The sequence below is a fragment of the Theropithecus gelada genome, chromosome 4 (assembly GCF_003255815.1).
Source record: "Theropithecus gelada isolate Dixy chromosome 4, Tgel_1.0, whole genome shotgun sequence".
NCBI classification, from domain to species: domain Eukaryota; kingdom Metazoa; phylum Chordata; class Mammalia; order Primates; family Cercopithecidae; genus Theropithecus; species Theropithecus gelada.
In genome coordinates, this window is record NC_037671.1 from 161,296,888 (window position 1) to 161,316,535 (window position 19,648).

The following is a 19,648-nucleotide window of genomic DNA, read 5'->3' on the forward strand; positions in this document are numbered from 1 at the left end:
AGATTGTCTGCCAAAATCTTCAGAGATGTGTTCTGCTATTTCTTTTCATGACCGTAAATATCAAAAATATAAATATGGGATACAGATGTTAACAGACCTATATTTTACATGTATGGACGCCCATTAAAAAAGTTGGCAAATGTGCATAATACCATAATCAACGCAAATCAGAAAGGTAATCACTTTTTGTAAACTATGAAAATTTGAGAAATAGTCATAGGTGAGGTCGCCTAGAATATCTGGCACATAACAAATTCATGGTTGTTGCTACCATTGTGATTGTTACTATTAGTCCTCTCCCTTCTAAGGGGGAGGGGGTGAAGCGGGTAAAAGGATAGCTGTGTTCCTGGTACATTCAGTTCCTAGTTGGCATCTGATGCAGTCTCCAAAGAAACAAGGAGAAACTGTGATATTCATACCAAAGTTCTTACCCACAGAAGGTTTGCTATGCAACTGAGAGCCAACTGGTAATCTACTCACCATTTCCAATAGAATTTCTCAAAGAAAACATTCCAAGTTATGAAAAGTGGTGCTCTAATTTTTTAGAAAAGTATCTTAGTGTAACTTGGATTCAGAAATAATAATTTAAAATATATCATTATTAAGATTATCGAGATAAATCATTGCATAACCTACAGCTCTTAACAAGCTCTATTTGTTTCATTTTCTGAGTATTGATAGATTTAACTCAAGACCAAGTTCCATCGAAAAGTTTGTTTCTGCTTCACTTGACATACTCTGAAGGCAGCATCGTGCAACTGACAGATCTGGGCTTGTGTCCTGGTTCAGCCCTGCACTTCCTGTGTTAACCTTAGATAAATTACCTAATGCCTCCAGGCTTCAGTTTTCAAATTGTTTGTAAAAAAGAAAACTAAAGCTTCCAGAAAAGATTATTGTGAGCATTAAATGAGACAGCATAGGTACAGTGCCAAGTCAGTGTCTGGTCTTTAATAAGGGCTGTTCTGTTCCTTGCTGCCTCAGTCCCTGGAAAACAGCCTTTCCAGGGCTCAGTGGGAAGGAAACCTGCCCAGACCCCCAGGCTCAACCCAATTCCCACAGGACATAAAGATGAGATCCTCAGATAGGAGAAGGGATCACAGCTGAGTAAGTAGCAGAGGTGGGACAAAAGTAAAACACAATGAGAGGTAGACAGAGAAGGTGGGTGGAGGAAAATAGTTTAACAAAGACAGCTGCAGGGTAAGTGTGGTGCACAATGAGGTGGATGAAGCAGCATGAACTAAAAGCTAGCAGAGGGAGCAGAGGGTTGGAGGGAGCCTTCTTATCTAGTCCAAAACACATGATATCCAAAGAAATGGACAGCAAGCTCCGTGTGAATGTTTAAGTTGGCAGTTTTTTGATCTGGTATGTATTTTTGTCCTACTTGCTAATTTATATGTATAGGATGGTGATGGTATCTTCTTACTGTTTTCTCAACGAACAAAGTGACATTTTCTAGAGTTTAACCTATGTTTGTCTAGACTATGTAATTTCCTTTTATCTTTTGTTAAAGTGAATGAAATGTGGACTGAGAAGGACTCTGTACTTGCATATTTGAGTCCTTGTGGACAAACTATAACTTAACAGGTAGACAAGATTGAAAACCTAACTTAGGAGTGTGCGTCTGTAACCATAGCTGAGTCCTGGCTAATCCCAGGAGCCATACTTCAACCACTCATACACTGCTGAGTGTTCAAATAAGGTGAACACCAACGCATAACAAATCTAGCTCTTTCTGTACACTTCTGATTTCTGAACGTCACTTTACTTTTATTTTCTGTAAATTTGTTCTGGCCATGAGGCATCCCTGAAGTCTCTCTGAATCTGCCGTGATTCTGGAGGCCACCTGATTCACAAATTATTTTTTTCTTGTTCAATTAAACTCCATTAAATTTAATTTGTCTGAAGCTTTCCTTTAACACCTTAAACACCAGAACTTTAACACTGGAAGAAGAGTATTGACAGCCCACCTCATTTGCTCCAAATCCAGCTCTTAGAGGTATTTATCTTAAGAACAATCCAGTATATCAATTTTATTTTTACTTTGTGTTTATTTAGTAGTGCAATATTTTGAAATCAAGGCAACTGTCTGCCTTTCTGTTCCAAAAAAGTATGGCAAGATCTGCCATGAGGTCAATTTTTAACCTTGGATGGGCAGGAGTGGTGAGGTGGATTGGTGGGTAATTCCAGAACTGCAGGATGGGGAAATTAGATAAACAGGCAGCTGCTCTTGAGATAGGTTTTTGTTTTTGTTTTTGTTTTTGAGACAGGGTCTTGCTGTATCACTCAGGCTGGAGCGCAATGGTGCAATCATGGCTCACTGCAGCCTCAACCTCTTGGGCTCAGGTGATCCTCCGAGCAGGATAAACCTGATTTCCCTTTATTAGTGATCATCCTAAATATTCTAAGCTTACAATTTTTAATATGAGAGCTACAACCTTTCCTAAAAACACAGTAACATTTCCTCTAGATTCATTTTGCAGTAGGTATGCCTTTATATTTCAGGTAGTATTCAACTGAAAATTAGAAGGACCAACATGGACAGGACTGGTCCCTTATTTCGATTACTTGGTTTTTGTACTAAAGCTGCTGGCCTTTCTTCAAATCAAGGATGAAGCAAACATCGTCCCTCATGTCACTTTTCTGCCGGTGATGGAGAGCCGTGGGAGATATTACTGAAAAAGGAAAAACGAGGCTGATTATCTGTAGATTTCACAGATTCAAATGTAAATATGTAGAGGAAAAAGCAAAAATGTGTGAGTTGTTGTGAAAACTGCAGTTACGTACTAATGTAATAAAGAAATGTGGGTAAATGCTAGTCTTTTCAACAGAGATGGGCAGATGTGAGAAGCAGGCCCTCAGCTAGAACAAAGAGACCCTCAGAAGAGAAAGGAGGAAGCTGTGAAGAAAGCGGCCGGAAGCCCTCAGGGACTGCAGATGGCCCAAGCGTGGTAGACAGACAGTGGCGCCAGGGTGGTGAGCACAACGCTAAGCAAATAGGCCAAGGAGAGAAGGAAAAGGAGTTGTGTCTAGGCTGCATTAGGAGAGGCAGGTCCTATTGACATTGCCAGGTGTGTAGACAGGAGGTTTCAGGACCAGAAAAGCAGATGTACCAGCTCTTTGGTAAACAAAGTAGCTTTACTATCTGTGTAATTCTAACCAGAAGTCGTGGGTGGGAAGGGGTCAACCAAAACAGTAATGAGTGAACTTTCCTCCTCCAGAGATCACAGCAGGAGTCCAAAAAGCACCACCACTCAGGACTGGGCAACAGAGAGTAACCTGGAGATAAGTGACTATCAGACAACTTCCATAATGATGGGGTGTTATCCTTGGACTCTTGCTTGAGAAGAGGAGGAATGAGGGAAACCAAGATTTCCATGAAGTCTCAGAAGAGAAAAGACCCAAGTTCTTTCCCACTAAATAGTAGAGATGGCAAGAGCTGGGTTTCAGAGAACAAAATTGGGATATGAAAGTCAAAGAGGCAACTCCCTTTATTAAAATAAGACTGCTCTGTGCACATCATAGATGTGTCTATACGGATTTACTTAACCATGCAACCAAATCTCATGTTTCTGAATATAGGATGAGCTTTCACCACTTGTACTCATTTTGGTATACAAGCCTGCCTTTAAAAACCTAAACTTTATGACTGGAAATAAGATATTTTTAATCTCCCTGGTGAACAACTAGAATTTTCAATTAAGGTTTCTAAATATTTGAACAACTGTTATTGATTCACTTAAAAAAAGTTTTTAATGCAAACCCAGAGTAATAAAGTTAGTTTCCCACATGTCAACTGTAGGCAGCACAGGAAGCTACAAATCATAAAAATTCAGACCTTGAACTGTACCAACAACATCTGCGAAGAACAGGAAACATTTGCTGTTAACTTAATAATCTGATCTTGTGGGTTCTATGCTACCAAATTATCAAAGGCAAATTATACTCCAGATATGTTATAATATATCAAAAACAAAATAGAATCATAAATGTGGTCAACTATCTTCCTTTTTAGGTTCTAAAATACAAATCTTTAGCACCATTAATTAGTTTTGTTCCCTCGACCTCAGTAATCTTCCTCTCCTATAAGAACTTGACTGGGCTTTCAAAACCATGAGCTTTCTATTCTTTCAGCTGTCTACCGGAAGGTACATGCTGCTCTGAGCCTGTTTCTTAGACAGTCCATGAGGCTATAACGAAGCTACTGGAAAAATCTTAGGGCACTTGGAGATGAAGAAGTAATCAAATGCTGCTGAAAAAGGCTTAAATTGGTAGAGGCAGAAAGTGGTATTTGACAAAAGAGGCTAAACTAAACCTCTCTTGTTTTATAAAGAAAGGCATTCAATCAAGTTTCCACGAATGGGATATGGGAATCATATTCTGTAGACGAAAAACACATGCTCTTTAGTAAAAGTAAAAGAAGAGAAACCAACCCATTTCAGTGTAGGACTTACCTATTGGTTTCTATTTTCATCCTTCCAAGCTGTACATTCAGTGACCGGTGAGCACTCTGGGAATCATGAGACACAGTAGAACTAAGCGTGCTCACGCCTGAGGTAGCCACGGCATCTTCAATGACAGCCTGAGGTCTTCGGACAGTTTGATTTGAAGGCTGTTCCTCATGGTCATCTTCTACATCCAAGTCTTCTTGATCAGCAGTATCACTCTCAGATGCAAGGCTGAAATGTGGCCTTAGTTCTGTTTGGCATAATATCAATGGTAGCGTTTATAAAATATGACTCATTGCCTTAATTTCTTAAGATATGAGTGCTACCCTCCTGCCCCGCCATCAATAAGATATATTCCAAACTGCTTTTCCAAAAGTGAGGATGGATTTCTGGGCACTCAGATTTGTTCTTCTATTGAACTTGCAAAATTCACAAGATATTATCTAATTCAAACAGAATGACCTAATTCAAGAATGATCAATACATATTCACATTGCACATATGTGGGGAAAATGCTAGAAATCTGAAAGAAAGGCAAAGATGTAAAAACCCTTTAAGAATATTTAAAAGTGTTTATACAAGTAAAATTCATTTTCAGATTACACAATATCTGGCAACTATTAACTTGCTTACAGATAAGGAAACTGAGATATACAGAGATTATGTAAACACATGTGAGTATGCAGAATACTTTCTGCCTATAACATCCAAAATGTAAGGGGATGCAGAGAAGGTGCTGAAAATGCCACACACAGGCTGATACATTAGTAAGACTATCTCTCTTTGACTATTAGGCTGATTTCTAGTGTGTGTTCTCCTTTAACCTGTTGACTAACCGTTGAAATTTAAACTATAGAAGCTACAAGTTTCCAATTTAAACACACTGTATAACATGACATCATCTGCATGTCAGTTTAGAACTTGGATGATATTGTGGCTGGGCACGGTGGCTCATGCCTATAATCCCAGCACTTTGGGAGGCCAAGGCGGGCAGATCATGAGGTCAGGAGTTTGAGACCAGCCTGGCCAACATAGTGAAATCCCATCTCTACTAAAAATAAAAAAATTAGCCGGACATGGTGGCATGCTACTTGGGAGGCTGAGGTAGGAGAATCACTTGAACCCAGGAGGCAGAGGCTGTGGTGAGCCGAGATCGTGGCACCGCACTCTAGCCTGGGCAACAGAACGAGTCTCAGTCTCCAAACAAACAAACAAACAAACAAACTTGGATGATACTGTAAACTAAAAATAAAATTCTAAGCCCCCAAACTGACTGAAGAACCACCTACCCCCAGGTCAAGGGGATCCCCAAGAAAACCTGAAAAAACTAGCTCAGGCCATGATGGGAAGAAAGGTCAGATATTCCTTGTTATACCTCCTCCCTTTGGAGTTTAGGCACGACTGACCAGCAATACCATTAAAATAAAGATCATAAGGCCGACAAAACAGACTCTTTGTAGCAATAGGATACCAAATTCCAACCTGACTCTAGTATAGCATCCCATGACAAACAACAGGCCATAAAGGAAGTCACAGTATTTTGCCCCAAAATATATTTATTTGAATATTTTGGAATGGTCCTGCAAAGTCATCACTTGTCAGGGAAATCTGCATTCTGTAGACAATCCCTTCCCTTTCCAGGTCTTTTCCTGATCCCGGAGAGATTCAACTAAGAGTCTGACACTTTTTAAGGTCCAATAAGAGATTTTACCATCTATTCTCTCTGTAGTTTGCTACTTAGGGGCTTCATCTACATAATAAGAACCTTGGCTTCCACAATAGCCCTTATCTTAACTCAAGCATTTCTTTATGCTGACTTCAACTCTTCAGGGAAAGCTTAACTCTTTCAACCAACTGCCAATCTTCGAATCTACCTATGACCTGGGACCCCAACCACCTCCCCACCTCCCAATCCCTGCCAGATGTCCTGCCTTGCTGGGCTGAATATCTACTTTACATATATTGATTTATGTGTTTGCCTGTAACTTCTGTCTCCCTAGAATGTATACAACCGAGCTATAACCCAACTGCCCTGGGCACATGTTTTCAGGACCTCCAGAAGCTCTGTCACAGGCCATAGTCACTCATATTTGGTTCAGAATAAACTTCTAAATAGTATACAGAGTTTGGCTATTTTTTGTTAATAATATCTTCCCATAAGAAAAAATATTATAAATTGTGATTAAATCCTTAAACTTGGTCCACAAAAAGGAATTACAGTCATAATTTAAGTGAAATCAAGGTAGCAGAAATATTGAATTTTGACTCCATATACTCTGGCACATAGAATATTTATCAGATCATGGAACCTACTAAAAATCTGATGAAAGTCATAAAAACTCTCCCCAGAATAAAAACACATTCATGCAACATTTAGCCTAGATTTCCTGGTTTTACCTAGATTTTGCTATATTTGCACAGACTCCTGAAGCCTCTCCCAAGTTCATGAACCACACGTTAAGAGCCCCTGTGTAGAGTAGGGGAGTCCAGTGGGAGCAATGGAGGACCCCATCCCATCATTCTTATATGGGCACTTTGGCAAGGTCATCAAAGTCCCACCAGCCAAATTCTCTAGGTAACTTTTATCTTTACCCTACTTGATCTGTGAACAGTATTTTCCTCTAAATCTCTGGCTGCTATTTTTCTTCTTCAGAACCTTTTTAATCTACTACCTGCCCCCTTTTTAAGCTGGAAGCTGGGGTTCTATCCTTCACTTTTTCATGTTTCTACTTTTGCTCCATAGATGAGCTCATTCAAATCCATGAAGGTTAAGTACTTCTGACGTGTGGATGACAAACTCTACACCTCTAGCCCCAGTCCTATTACATCTAGAACATCCTGGACATTACTGTTGAGTAGGCACCTTAAATTCAACAATCTAAAGAGAACTCATCATCTTTTGATTGTAACAAAAACTAGAGTGTCCTTCTTCAAAGCCTGGTTTACATAGACCTGGCTTGCTTTATCCCTCCTTTAAAATTCTGTATAGTGGTTTTAAGAAGTGCATGACAGAAATTTTACCATCTTAATCATTTCTGAGTATACAGTTCAGTAGTGTTAAGTATGCTAACAGTGCTATGCTACCAATCTCCAGAACATTTTCATTTTTCAAAACTCAAACTCTACCCATCAGCAACTCCCCATTACTCCTTCTCCTCAGTTTCTGGAAACTACCATTCTATTTTCTGTTTCTATGAATTTGACTACTCTAGATACCTCACATTTATAGTGACAGAAGACAGACAAATTCCTAGGCAGACAGGGATCGGTCTCCAGTGAAACCTGACCTTAAAGCCAAGGACAGTTTAAAGCCTGAGAAGCAAGCTGCCAATTCCGGAGACAGTCCACAACCAGAGTGAAAACTTCTATCCCCATCTTACCTACTCTCTCAAAATTGCTTCCTTCTGAATGATGCCTTTTAACCAGTCAAGTTGTGCTTTTTCCAAGACCACCCATGAACCAATCAGCATGCACCCTGCCCCCATTCTAAGCCCATAAAACCCCCAGACTCAGTCTCACAGATGGCTACCCAATTTCAGGTCCCCTCTCAAGGCTGAGAACTTTCTTTCTGTCACTCAATTAAATTCTACTCTGCTTTACTCACTCTCCAATGTCTGTGTACCTTATTCCTCTTGGTCATGGGACAAGAACCCAGAACTCACTGAACTGTGGGATTGAAAGGGATGTAGCACTCCTGCTCGCCAAGCTGTGGGCAGCAGGAGTAATAGAGCTGTAACACTCCCTCCCACTTGCCGAATGATGGGAGAGAAGAAGCCACTGGGTGCCACTCCCTCCCACTTGCTGAACTACAGGAGTGAAAAAGCCATAAAATTATGGAATCATATACTATTTGTCTTTTTGTGACTGGCTTATTTTACGTAGCATAATGCCCTCAAGGTTTATCCATGTTGTAGTATGGGTCAGAATTTCCTTCCTTTCTAAGACTCAATAATATTCCATTATATGTATATACCACATTTTGTTTATCCATTCATCTGTTGCCAGACACTTGGGTTGCTTCCACCTCTTGGCAATTGTAAATAGTACTGTTATGAATATGAATGTGCAAATGTCTCTTTGAAATCCTTCTTTTATTTTTTTTGAATATATACCCAGAAGAGAAATTGCTGGTTCACAAGGGTGCTTGCTTCTATTTTTAATTTCTGAGGAGCCATCATACTGTTTTCCATAGTAGCTGTATCATTTTACATTCCCAACAACAGTGTACAGGGATTCCAATTTTTCCATGTCCTCACGCTTTAACTCTTAAGGCTAACCAAACATCACCTCTACTCTATCTCATCTCTTATTCCAAAATCCCATTTCTTAATGTATTGATAGTGTAGTAGGAGTAAGTCAAAATCATGTGTTTTAGTTTTGTAAACCCAGCACTGATTGCAGGGGCTAAACATATTACGTCTTCAAAAACTGTTGGCAGAATGGAAGGGTATTCCTACTAGGGTTATTTGTATTTAGAAAGCAATACAGTAATTTAAAAATAATTTAAGAAAATATGATTCTAGATTAAATTAGAGGACAAGATTAGACCTTTTAAAACTTTCTATAATTAGTCTTACATTTCTGTTATGATTTCTAAACTGAATTTTTGTTTTTGTTTTTTTAGATGGGGTTTTGCTCTTGTTGCCCAGGTTGGAGTGCAATGGCACGATCTTGGCTCACTGCAACCTCCACCTCCTGGGTTCAAGCAATTCTCCTGCCTCAGGCTTCTGAGTAGCTGGGATTACAGGCATGCGCCACCATGTCTGGCTAATTTTGTATTTTTGGAGAGATGGGGTTTCTCCAGTTGGTCAGGGTGGTCTCGAACTCCTGACCTCAGGTGATCCCCTGCCTTGGCCTCCCAAAGTGCTGGGATTACAGGCGTGAGTCACCGTGCCCGGCCCTAAACTGAAATTTTTAAATAATGTAAAAAGGTTTGTAGTCCTGTTGACTATAATCTCACTTTTAGGGAAGGAAAATTTCTAATCCTATTATATTTAAATATCCTCTTAATTCTGTAAACTTAAAATTATCATTTTACATATGTATATATGACGTTAAAAATTCTCTGAAATAATTTAAAGAAAGTAGAAAATTGTAAGTTCATGCAGTGCTTTGTTATTTTCGTCTTTCATGGTGGCTCCCTGAGTGCATGTCATCGGATTAGACATTGTAAAATATGCAAATGACATAGAACATCTGGTCTTTTTTCTCAAAGAGATGACAATCTAAAGGAGAATTAGGGCAAATATACAGAAGAGTGCTGAGAGCACATGCAAATATAACATGAAATTATAAGTGCAAATGAATATAGCTATAAATATCTCAGATTATCTCAGGTATAGACCTAGTTATATATATAATTCACATGTATATTGAGATGGTTAATTTTATATGTCAACTTGACTGGGCTAAGGATGGCCAGATAGCTGGTAAATATTATTTTGGATGTGTCTGTGAGGGGTGAGGGTGTTTCCAGAGGAGATTAGCATTTGAATCAATGCACTTAGTAAAGAAGATGGCCCTCTCCATTGTGGGAAGGCATCATCCAATCCACTGAGGACCTGAATAGAACAAAAAGATGCAGAAAAGGTGAATTCTCTTTCTCTCTTCTTGAGCTGGGACATCCACCTTCTCCTGCTCTTGGATATCGGAGCTCTTGGTTCTCAGGCCTTCAATTACAGTCAGCTCCCCTGGTTCTCAGGCCTTTGGAGTCAGACTGATTATACCACCAGCTTTTTTGGTTCTCCAGTTTACTGATGTTATATGGTGGAACTTCTCAGCCTCCATAATCACATGAGCCAATACCCATAATAAATCTTCTCTTATATATCTCTATGTATCCTATTGGTTCTGTTTCTTTGAAGAACCCTAACACATACATGTAGTAAGGGTGCTAAGGGGTAAATAAAGTACATTTGCAATGACTAAATCCAGTAGTAGTTTCCTCACTCACTGAAGGATTCATAGAGGCTGAAGGGCCTATGCAGAGTTCTGGAGGAGGGGAGCCTTGGCTTGATAGAGAAAGAGGGAGAGGTATTTGAGAGAAGGAAGCTCGAACGGTGGCCCAGGACCCTCTGGGAACAATGTAAAGCAGAGGGGACTGTCAGGAGAAAGCCATGTGTCAGGAGAAACATTGGGACTCAAGGGGGCCTTAAAGCCTATGAGTGGGAAAGTGGGGCCAGTGCATTGTTTCCAAACCAGCAAGATGGGATCAACAACAAAACTATTCCCACCTAAATGGTTACTTCCCCAGAGGAAAATAACTAGACCAAGTTTCTTTTTCTTTTCTTTTTCTTTTTTTTTTCTTTTTTTCGAGATGGAGTCTCACTTTGTCACCCAGGCTGGAGTGCAGTGGCACAATCTCAGCTCACTGCAACCTCTGCCTCCCAGGTTCAAGCGATTCTCCTGCCTCCGCCTCCTGAGTAGCTGGGATTATAGGCATGCACCACCACACCTGGCTAATATTTGCATTTTTGGTAGAGACAGGGTTTTACCATGTTGCTGGTCTTAAACTCCTGGCCTCATGTGATTTGCCCGCCTTGGCCTCCCAAAGTGCTAGGATTATAGGCATGAGCCACCACACTTGGCCTAGACCGAGCTGCTTTAACACAGGGTATTTCTAATGCTTAGTGAGATCATAATACTTGTGAGTGCAGTGTATCACACTTGCATGAAGCTCCTCGTACGTATACAATACTGTTCAATTCACATTAATGTGAACTTGGAGCACGTGCTTGATTCAGTTTAACAACTGGTGGTAATATCAAGTGCTTGAAGCAGCTTTTAACAATTATTGTTAATATAGGAAGTATGCTTACATTATCAATACTCTTACCTTAGCACTGCCATCATAGTCTCTGTGCTCAGCATTACTGCATCTGGTCACCCACAAGCAGCCTGTACTAGAGGACTAACGCTGCCAATAATTTAAAAGCTGATTCTTGATGACAAGTGAGAAAATAGTCTGAGAAAAAACAAATTCTTAAGGGACTTGTACTGTACTCTCTGTTCTGTGTGCTCCTTTTGGAAAAAAGATTAAACACTTTTTTTTTTTTTTTTACTTTTTATTTTGAAATAATTTTAGGATAACAGAGAAGTTGTAAAAATAGTGCAGAGAGTTCTTGTATAGCCTTCAGCCACTTGCCCTCACCTTAACAGTTTATATACCTCTGGCACTATTATCAAAACCAGGAAATTAACATTGATACAATACTTTTTTTTTTGAGACAGGGTCTCACTCTGTCCCCCAGGCCAGAGTGCAGTGGCGCAATCTCAGCTCACTGTGGCTTTGACCTCCTGGGCTCAGCTTATCCTCTCGCCTCAGCCTCCCTAGTAACTGGGACCACAGGCACACACCGCCATGCCTGATTTATTGTTGTATTTTTTATGTAGAGATGGGGTTTCGCGCCAGTGCCTGGGGTGATCTCAAACTCTAGGCTCAAGCAATCCTCCCACCTCCGCCTCCCGAAGTGCTGGGATTATAGATGTGAGTCACCACGCCCGGCTTTGATACAATACTATTAACTAATCTATGGACATTATTTGAATCTCACCAGTTTGCCTACCAATGTCCTTTTTCTGATCAAGGATCCCTCATTATAATTAGTTGTCACGTCACCTTAGTCTCTTCCAATATGTAACTAGTATTTCTTTATTTCTCAAGACCTTCACACTTTTGAGGAGTATTGGTCAGGTTTTTGTACAATGTCTTTTATTTGAGGTTCACTGATGTCTTGTTGTGATGAGGTTGGGGCTGTGTATTTTTGGCAAGAACACCACAGTGTGATGCTGTGTCCTTCTCAGTGCATCCTATCAGGAGGTATATGACACTGATATGTCTTCTTACTAGTGATGCTTACCTTGATCATTTGGTTGAGGGAGTGTCTACCACATTCCTTCACTATAAAATTACTGTTTTCTATTGGCAGTTAGTAAATATCTTGTGGGGAGACACTTTGAAAACCATTCACACATCCTGTTTCTCCTCATTCTTTTGCCTACTTTAGCAGTCATTGATGGTCCTTGCCTGCAATAATTATTACTGTGGTGTTTGCCTACTGGTGATTTTCTGTTTTCCTCATTCATTTTCATTTATCAATTGCAACTCTACTATAACAAAAAGCTAACCTTTCTCATCTATATATTTATTTATTCAATTATTTATATTAATATGGACTCATGGACGCTTATTTTATTCTATAATCTATAATCCAATATGATCATTATTTTATTGTTCAGATTGTTCTGGCTTAGACTATTGGGAACATTTTCAGGTTGGCTATAGTGTCCTTTCAATAAATCTCCATCCTTTTTGACACTTTCTTATTTCTGGCAGGTATTTATTTATTTATTTATTTATGACATGGGGTCTCGCTGTGTCACCCAGGCTGGAGTACAGTGGTGCAATCGTAGCTCACTGTAGCCTCTATCTCCTGGGCTCAAGCGATCCTCCCACCTCAGCCTCCCAAGTAGCTATAGGCATGCACCACTATGTCTGGCTAATTTATTTTTATTTTTTTAGAGACAGGGTCTTGATATTTTAGCCAGGCTGGTCTCAAACTCCTGGCCTCAAGTGATCCTCTTGCCTTGGCCTCACAAAGCCTTAGGAGTACAGGGGTGAGACACCATGCCCAGCTACAATCTTATCTTTTATTTCCCCTGCCCCCAGCCCAGAATCAACCACTGCTCCAAGGAGACCCAATTCCTTTTATTGAAGAATGGCATTTAGAAACCAAGATCTGGGTCTTCTCAGCCAGCAGATCTAGGAAATGAATGTACAATCATGTGCTGTATAATAACATTTCAGTCAAGGATGCATCGCATATACTACAGGGGTCCCATAAGACTATAATACTGTATTTTATTATACCTTTTGTATGTTTAGACACACAAACACTTACCACTGTGTTAAAATTGCCCACAATATTCAGTATAGTAACACACCATACAAATTTGTAGCCCGGGAACAACAGGCCATACCATACGGCCTGGGCATCTAGTAGGCTCTGCCATCTAGGTTTGTGTAAGTCCACTCTAGGATGTTTGCACAATGACAAAATTGCCTAAGGACGCATGTCTCTGAACATAGCCCTGTCATTAAACAATGCATGATTGTCCTAGTGATAGTATACTTTTTAAAATGTGTGGTCTTCTTTCGCGTGTCTTCTGAAATGGCAGGTTAACTGTAGTATCTTACATCTAAAAGGAATTTTTATCAGGGGCATTTGAAGACCGTCTGTTTTTCATGTAGTTTCTTTATATCTTAATTGCATAACAAAATCTTTCAGGACATCGAGAAATTTCATGGAATTGTTGAATGACTGACATCACTTCATCTTGTCCACATATTTCATCATTTATATATTGGTATACAGTGTGTATGGATTTCTCTTATCCTGGGGGAAATACAAAAAGTACTGTCTCCATGTAATTCTCCTCTAAAATTTCCACTTTTCAAAAATAAATGTTTTTAAACAGTAACTTCAATTGAAATCAGAAACTCCTAGTAGCCTCAAAGAAACCAATTTCATGATGGAAGGACAAAGTCCTTTCTTTTTTTTTTTATTATACTTTAAGTTCTAGGGTACATGTGCACAACGTGCAGGTTTGTTACATATGTATACTTGTGCCATGGTGGTGTGCTGCACCCATCAACTCGTCATTTACATAAGGTATAATTCCCAATGCAATCTCTCCCCCCTCCCCCCTACCCATAATAGGCCTCAGTGTGTGATGTTCCCCTTCCCGAGTCCAAGTGATCTCATTGTTCAATTCCCACCTATGAGTGAGAACATGCGGTGTTTGGTTTTCTGTTCTTGCGATAGTTTGCTGAGAATGATGGTTTCCAGCTGCATCCATGTCCCTACAAAGGACACGAACTCATCCTTTTTTATCGCTACATAGTATTCCATGGTGTATATGTGCCACATTTTTTTAATCCAGTCTGTCACTGATGGACATTTGGGTTGATTCCAAGTCTTTGCTATTGTGAATAGTGCCGCAATAAACATACGTGTGCATGTGTCTTTATAGCAGCATGATTTATAATCCTTTAGGTATATACCCAGTAATGCAATGGCTGGGTCATATGGTATTTCTAGTTCTAGATCCTTGAGGAATCACCATACTGTTTTCCACAATGGTTGAACCAGTTTACAATCCTACCAACAGTGTAAAAGTGTTCCTATTTCTCCACATCCTCTCCAGCACCTGTTGTTTCCTGACTTTTTAATGATTGTCATTCTAACTGGTATGAGATGGTATCTCATTGTGGTTTTGATTTGCATTTCTCTGATGGCCAGTGATGACGAGCATTTTTTCTTTAGCAAACACTTTTAATAAACAATGTGCCTTGTTCCACACATGGTTGATCACAGCAGTGTCCATTCCTGGGATACTCGTGCAAGGACAGCTCCCTCTGCAACCTCCCTGCTGTTCTCCCTAAACCTAACAGAGTTTCACCTACAGTTACTTTTGCTTTTTAAACTTTCTATTCTGGAAGAATTTTAGATTCATGGAAACATTGCAAAGATAGTACAAAGAATTCCTGTATACCATCCACACAGCTCTTCCTAATATATCTTACATAACTATGGCATGTTTTTCAGAATGATTAAATTAACGTTGGTACAATACTATTAGCTAGACTGCAGACTTCACTCAGATTCTCAGTTTTTCACTAATGTTCATTTTCTATTCTGGATACCACATTACATTAGGTAATCATTACTAAAAGGAAGTTTTTTGTTTTTCTTTAAATTAAGTAAACAGATCATTTATATGCTATTTAAGTCGTTTCAAAATATACTCTCTTTTTCCTTTCTTCATTTAGGTGTCCTTAATTTAGGGTGCTACTGTATTTAACTCATGGCCCATACCTCTCCCTTTCAGTGATACACACTATTCCCCCTTTACCCCATAGATCTTTTGAATATCTAACCCCTCTATAGCACATTCCATACAACCAGCCTTATCCTAATGATAAAGCATCTGAAGAAAAGTATTGTTTGACTTCCTTAAAGCATGAATTTCTTAGGTTTACATCCAACTACTAATCATGTGCTTCAAAGCCTCTCTAGAATTTTTTTCTAAGTTTCTACACTATACAAAATTTCCATCCAAATTTTTTTTTTTTTTTTTTTTTTTTTGAGACAGAGTCTTACTCTATCACCCAGGCTGGAATGCAGTGGTGCGATCTCGGTTCACTGCAAGCTCTGCCTCCTGGGTTCACGCCATTCTCCTGTCTCAGCCTCCTGAGTAGCTGGGACTACAGGTGCCCGCCACCATGCCTGGCTAATTTTTTTGTATTTTTAGTAGAGACGGGGTTTCACCGTGTTAGCCAGGATGGTCTCGATCTCCTGACCTCGTGATCCGCCCATCTCAGCCTCCCAAAGTGCTGGGATTACAGGCGTGAGCCACCGCGCCCGGCCCCTAATTTGTTATAATCAGGTGAAACTCATTTACTTACTGTTTCAACCAAATATGAATCAGGGATCCACTGTTTTCCAGACACTGTGCTGGACAGTATGCTAGGCTCAGAATAAAATAAACCAGAAACAGTTACCCTCTGGTGAGGGTAACAGCTATTAAACTAGAAACAAAAGTAGTTTCAGATTATGGCATCACAAATTGGTGAAAACCATTTCCAAGGAGACAGAATAACAGAGGAAGCCTACTTTAGATTTGGTGATAGGTCCAGACTCTCGGTGGCCTGAAGAATGCAAAGATGCAAGCCACAGGACAGGAGACACATGGGGTGGAGGTGTGTTCCAGGTAGAAGTAACATGTTCGGGGATAGCAGAACTTCTGTTTCTTTCTTACATAAGAAATAACTTAATGTTGACCAATGTTTAACATAAAGATTGACACGGATGCTCTCCCTATCATGTCAAACACTCAAGTGTTCTATGAGAAGAAAGGGAATTCCACAACTCAGAAGGGTTGGCCTGAACTTAAAAGTTTGTAGTACCATTTATAAATAATTTTAATTTAAAAATATTTCAGGGCCAGGTGCAGCAGCTCACGCTGATAATCACAGCACTTTGAGAAGCTAAGGCGGGAGGACAGATTGAGCCCAGGGATTTGAGACTAGCCTGGGCAACAGAGTGAGACTTTGTCTCTACTTATAAAAAAAAAAAAAAGAAAAGAAAACTAAAATGAAAATATTTCATATTGATCTTATCCTTTTAAATTTATATTTCAGAATGTTTTATAACATAGGTACAAATTAGTACAACAGAACATTTCTAATTTGTTTATATAAATATATATATAAATCTGTATCTATCCATCTATCAATTGGTCAACTGCTCTTTCTTTCTACCTACCTACATACTCATCCATGCATCCATGCGTCCACCCACCACCCCATCACACACACAGGGTGGAAGAGCTTTGCCTACAATTTCTTTATCAATGGGTAGACTATCAAAACATGTTGGAAGTTTTGCCTTAGAGTATGAATACACTCCTCACTTATGCCAAAAAGCCTTGTTTCATCAACACTACCCCTGTTGTATTTCACTGCCAACATAGCTGGGGCTGTGTCTAGACCAGTGATTTCCAAATTTGGCTGTGCATCAACATGACCTGGGAGCTGTATTAAAATCAGGTTCTTATAGGTGGGACACGGAAGATTTTTAGGGCTGTGAAAATATTATTTATTATACTATAATGGTGGATACGTGTTATTATATATGTAGAATTCCTAGAGAATGTACAATACCAAGACTGAACCCTAATGTGAACATGGATTCTTGGTGATAATAACATGTCAATGTAGATTCATTGATTGTAACCAATATACCACTCTGTGGCGGACCTTGATAATGGAGGAGGCTATGCATGTGTGAGGCTAAGGGGTATGTGCAAAATCTCCGTACCTTCCACTCAATTTTGCTGTGAACCTTAAACTGCTCTAAAAGACTAGTCTTAAAAAAATCAGATTCCTGGGCTTTATTCCTGGCAGATTCTTATTTGGCCTCAGATGGGGCTTTGAAAGCTGTAATTTTAAAGACAATTAAATTGCTCAATGCAATGAGCTATGCAGTGCCTCCTTAAATTGCTCAATACACTGGAAGATTTGGGAACCACTGGGTAAAAGATGTAGGAATGTGTTTTGTGGTCCAGGTACCTATATTTTGAAATGCATATTTATCTGAGTCACCTGTATATTTTTCTCTTTCTCTTCACATCCAAACACATTCCTTAAAGACAGGGGAAGCAAGCCTTCCTCACTCTTAGTAAATATTTTGCTTTGTGTACCATTATCCAGACTATAGGTACTATTTGGTGACATTGAAAATATTTCTTTAAAAAAGGGTATTATGGTTTTTAAAGTACTAAAGTGATATGAGAAATAACAGATGAACACTAATCTAAAATACCCAAGCACTAAATATGTGCAGAGTAATTAAATATCTCTGACCTGGAACCAGGATGGTAATGGCTGTCTGCACCGCCTTCCGGATGATACTGTCTAAGGCAAACATCCAGTGCGGCTTGATGTTATGATTCCGAAGAACTTTATTGACCTGGAGAGAGAGTGACATTTAGCCTACTTTAATTTTTAATTGCAAATAGCCTAGCTGATCCAAGCAGTTGGATGAAGTTCCATTTACAAAAAAAAAAAAAACTAAAAAGTTTCTTCACCTTGAATTCTTTGTAATTCTTTATGTCATTGGAAAATAAAGTAAAAATTGCTACTTCAAATCAAAGTTCAGTGAGCCCCATGTAAGCAAATAAGTTATTTAAGTGAAAGGCAGTCTGGTTCAAATGAGAATGTTGCTTCTTTGGGACTCAGAATCTGCAGTTTTTAGCTTTTATGATGTCTACAGAATGGATGGAGGGAGGGGGTGAAGGAGGAAGACAGGGTCTAAGAGACTTTAAATAAAAATAAAGGCTGTTCTTACTGTTCATTATTTTCAGTTATTTATTATTATTATTATTTTTTCGTTTGCTTTGGAGACAGGGTCTTCCTCTGTCACCCAGGGTGGAGTGCAGTGGCGGGATCATGGCTCACTGCAACCTGTGCCTCTGGGGCTCAAGCAATCGTCCTGGCTTAGCCTCCCAAAGTGCTGGCACTGCAGACAGGAGCCACCGTGCCATCTTAGGCATTTTTAAGTATACGGTTCAGTGGCATTAAGTACATTCACATTATTGTACTACCATCACTGCCATCCATCCACAGAATTCTTTATCTTGCAAAACTAAAACTCTATACGCATTAAACAGTACATTCCCATTTCTCCCTCCCCACAGTCCCTGCAAACAAGCATTTTACTTTCTGTCTCTTATAAATTTCACTACTATAGGTACCTTCATATAAGTGGAATTACAGTATTTGGCCTTTTGTGAATGGTTTATTTCACTTGGCTTCATCTCTAAGCTTCATTCATGTTGTAGCATGTGTCAGAATTTCTTGCCTTTTTAAGCTTGAATAATATTCCATTGTATGTATTTGTCATGTGTATTACCTTTCTAAAAACAAGGTTTTAGCGTAAGACTAAGACAAGCTCACTTAAAGTTTGGGTTAACTCTACTACCTGTTGGCTCACACAGACCTCTAAAAAAATAGGCTGTTTCCCCAACAGGGCTCTGGTTAGATACCTCTAAGTGCCTATAGTATGATTATGGAAGTATAATTTTATTTAAATTCCAAAAATTTAATCACCATCCCTACTGCGGCTGGGGAGATGGTGACCTAGTCACAAACCCATGCTAAGAGCTGGAGCTCCAGTTGCTCATGCCTGTCCTTGGTCCATCTTCATCAAAATCCCCTAGTTTGGAAGAGAGTCAGTTTGAGGACTTCCTTGTAGTAGTTGCACAGGAAGTAAACCCTTGCTAGGTTCCCACTTGTTCTAGAAAATCCATCCAGGCTGAGTTTGTCCTGGTATCTTCATTTCTTTAAATAATTTACATGCTGGCTGGACACAGTGGCTCATGCCCTGTAATCCCAGCACTTTGGGAGTCCAAGGCGGGCGGATCACCTGAGGCCAGAGTTCAAGACCAGCCTGGCCAACATGGCAAAAACCAATCTCTACTAAAAAATACAAAACTTAGCTGGGCATGGTGGCAGGCGCCTGTAGTCCCAGCTACTCTGGAGGCTGAGGGACAAGAATTGCTTGAACCCGGGAGGCAGATGCTGCAGTGAGCTGAGATCATGCCACTGCACTCCAGCCTAGGCAACAGAGGGAGACTCCATC

General features: G+C 39.7%; 1 protein-coding gene across 1 annotated transcript in view; it reads right to left on the bottom strand.

The window, feature by feature from the left end:
- MAP3K5 (mitogen-activated protein kinase kinase kinase 5) overlaps positions 1–19,648 on the bottom strand; it is a 242,832-nt gene that overhangs the window by 6,113 nt on the left and 217,071 nt on the right. Inside the window, exons 25-26 of the mRNA XM_025383838.1 lie at positions 17,872–17,977; positions 4,452–4,695 (exon numbers count right to left, since the gene is read on the bottom strand). Of these exons, the coding sequence (XP_025239623.1) occupies positions 4,452–4,695; positions 17,872–17,977 (350 nt within the window). The remainder of the gene's footprint in view (positions 1–4,451; positions 4,696–17,871; positions 17,978–19,648) is intronic.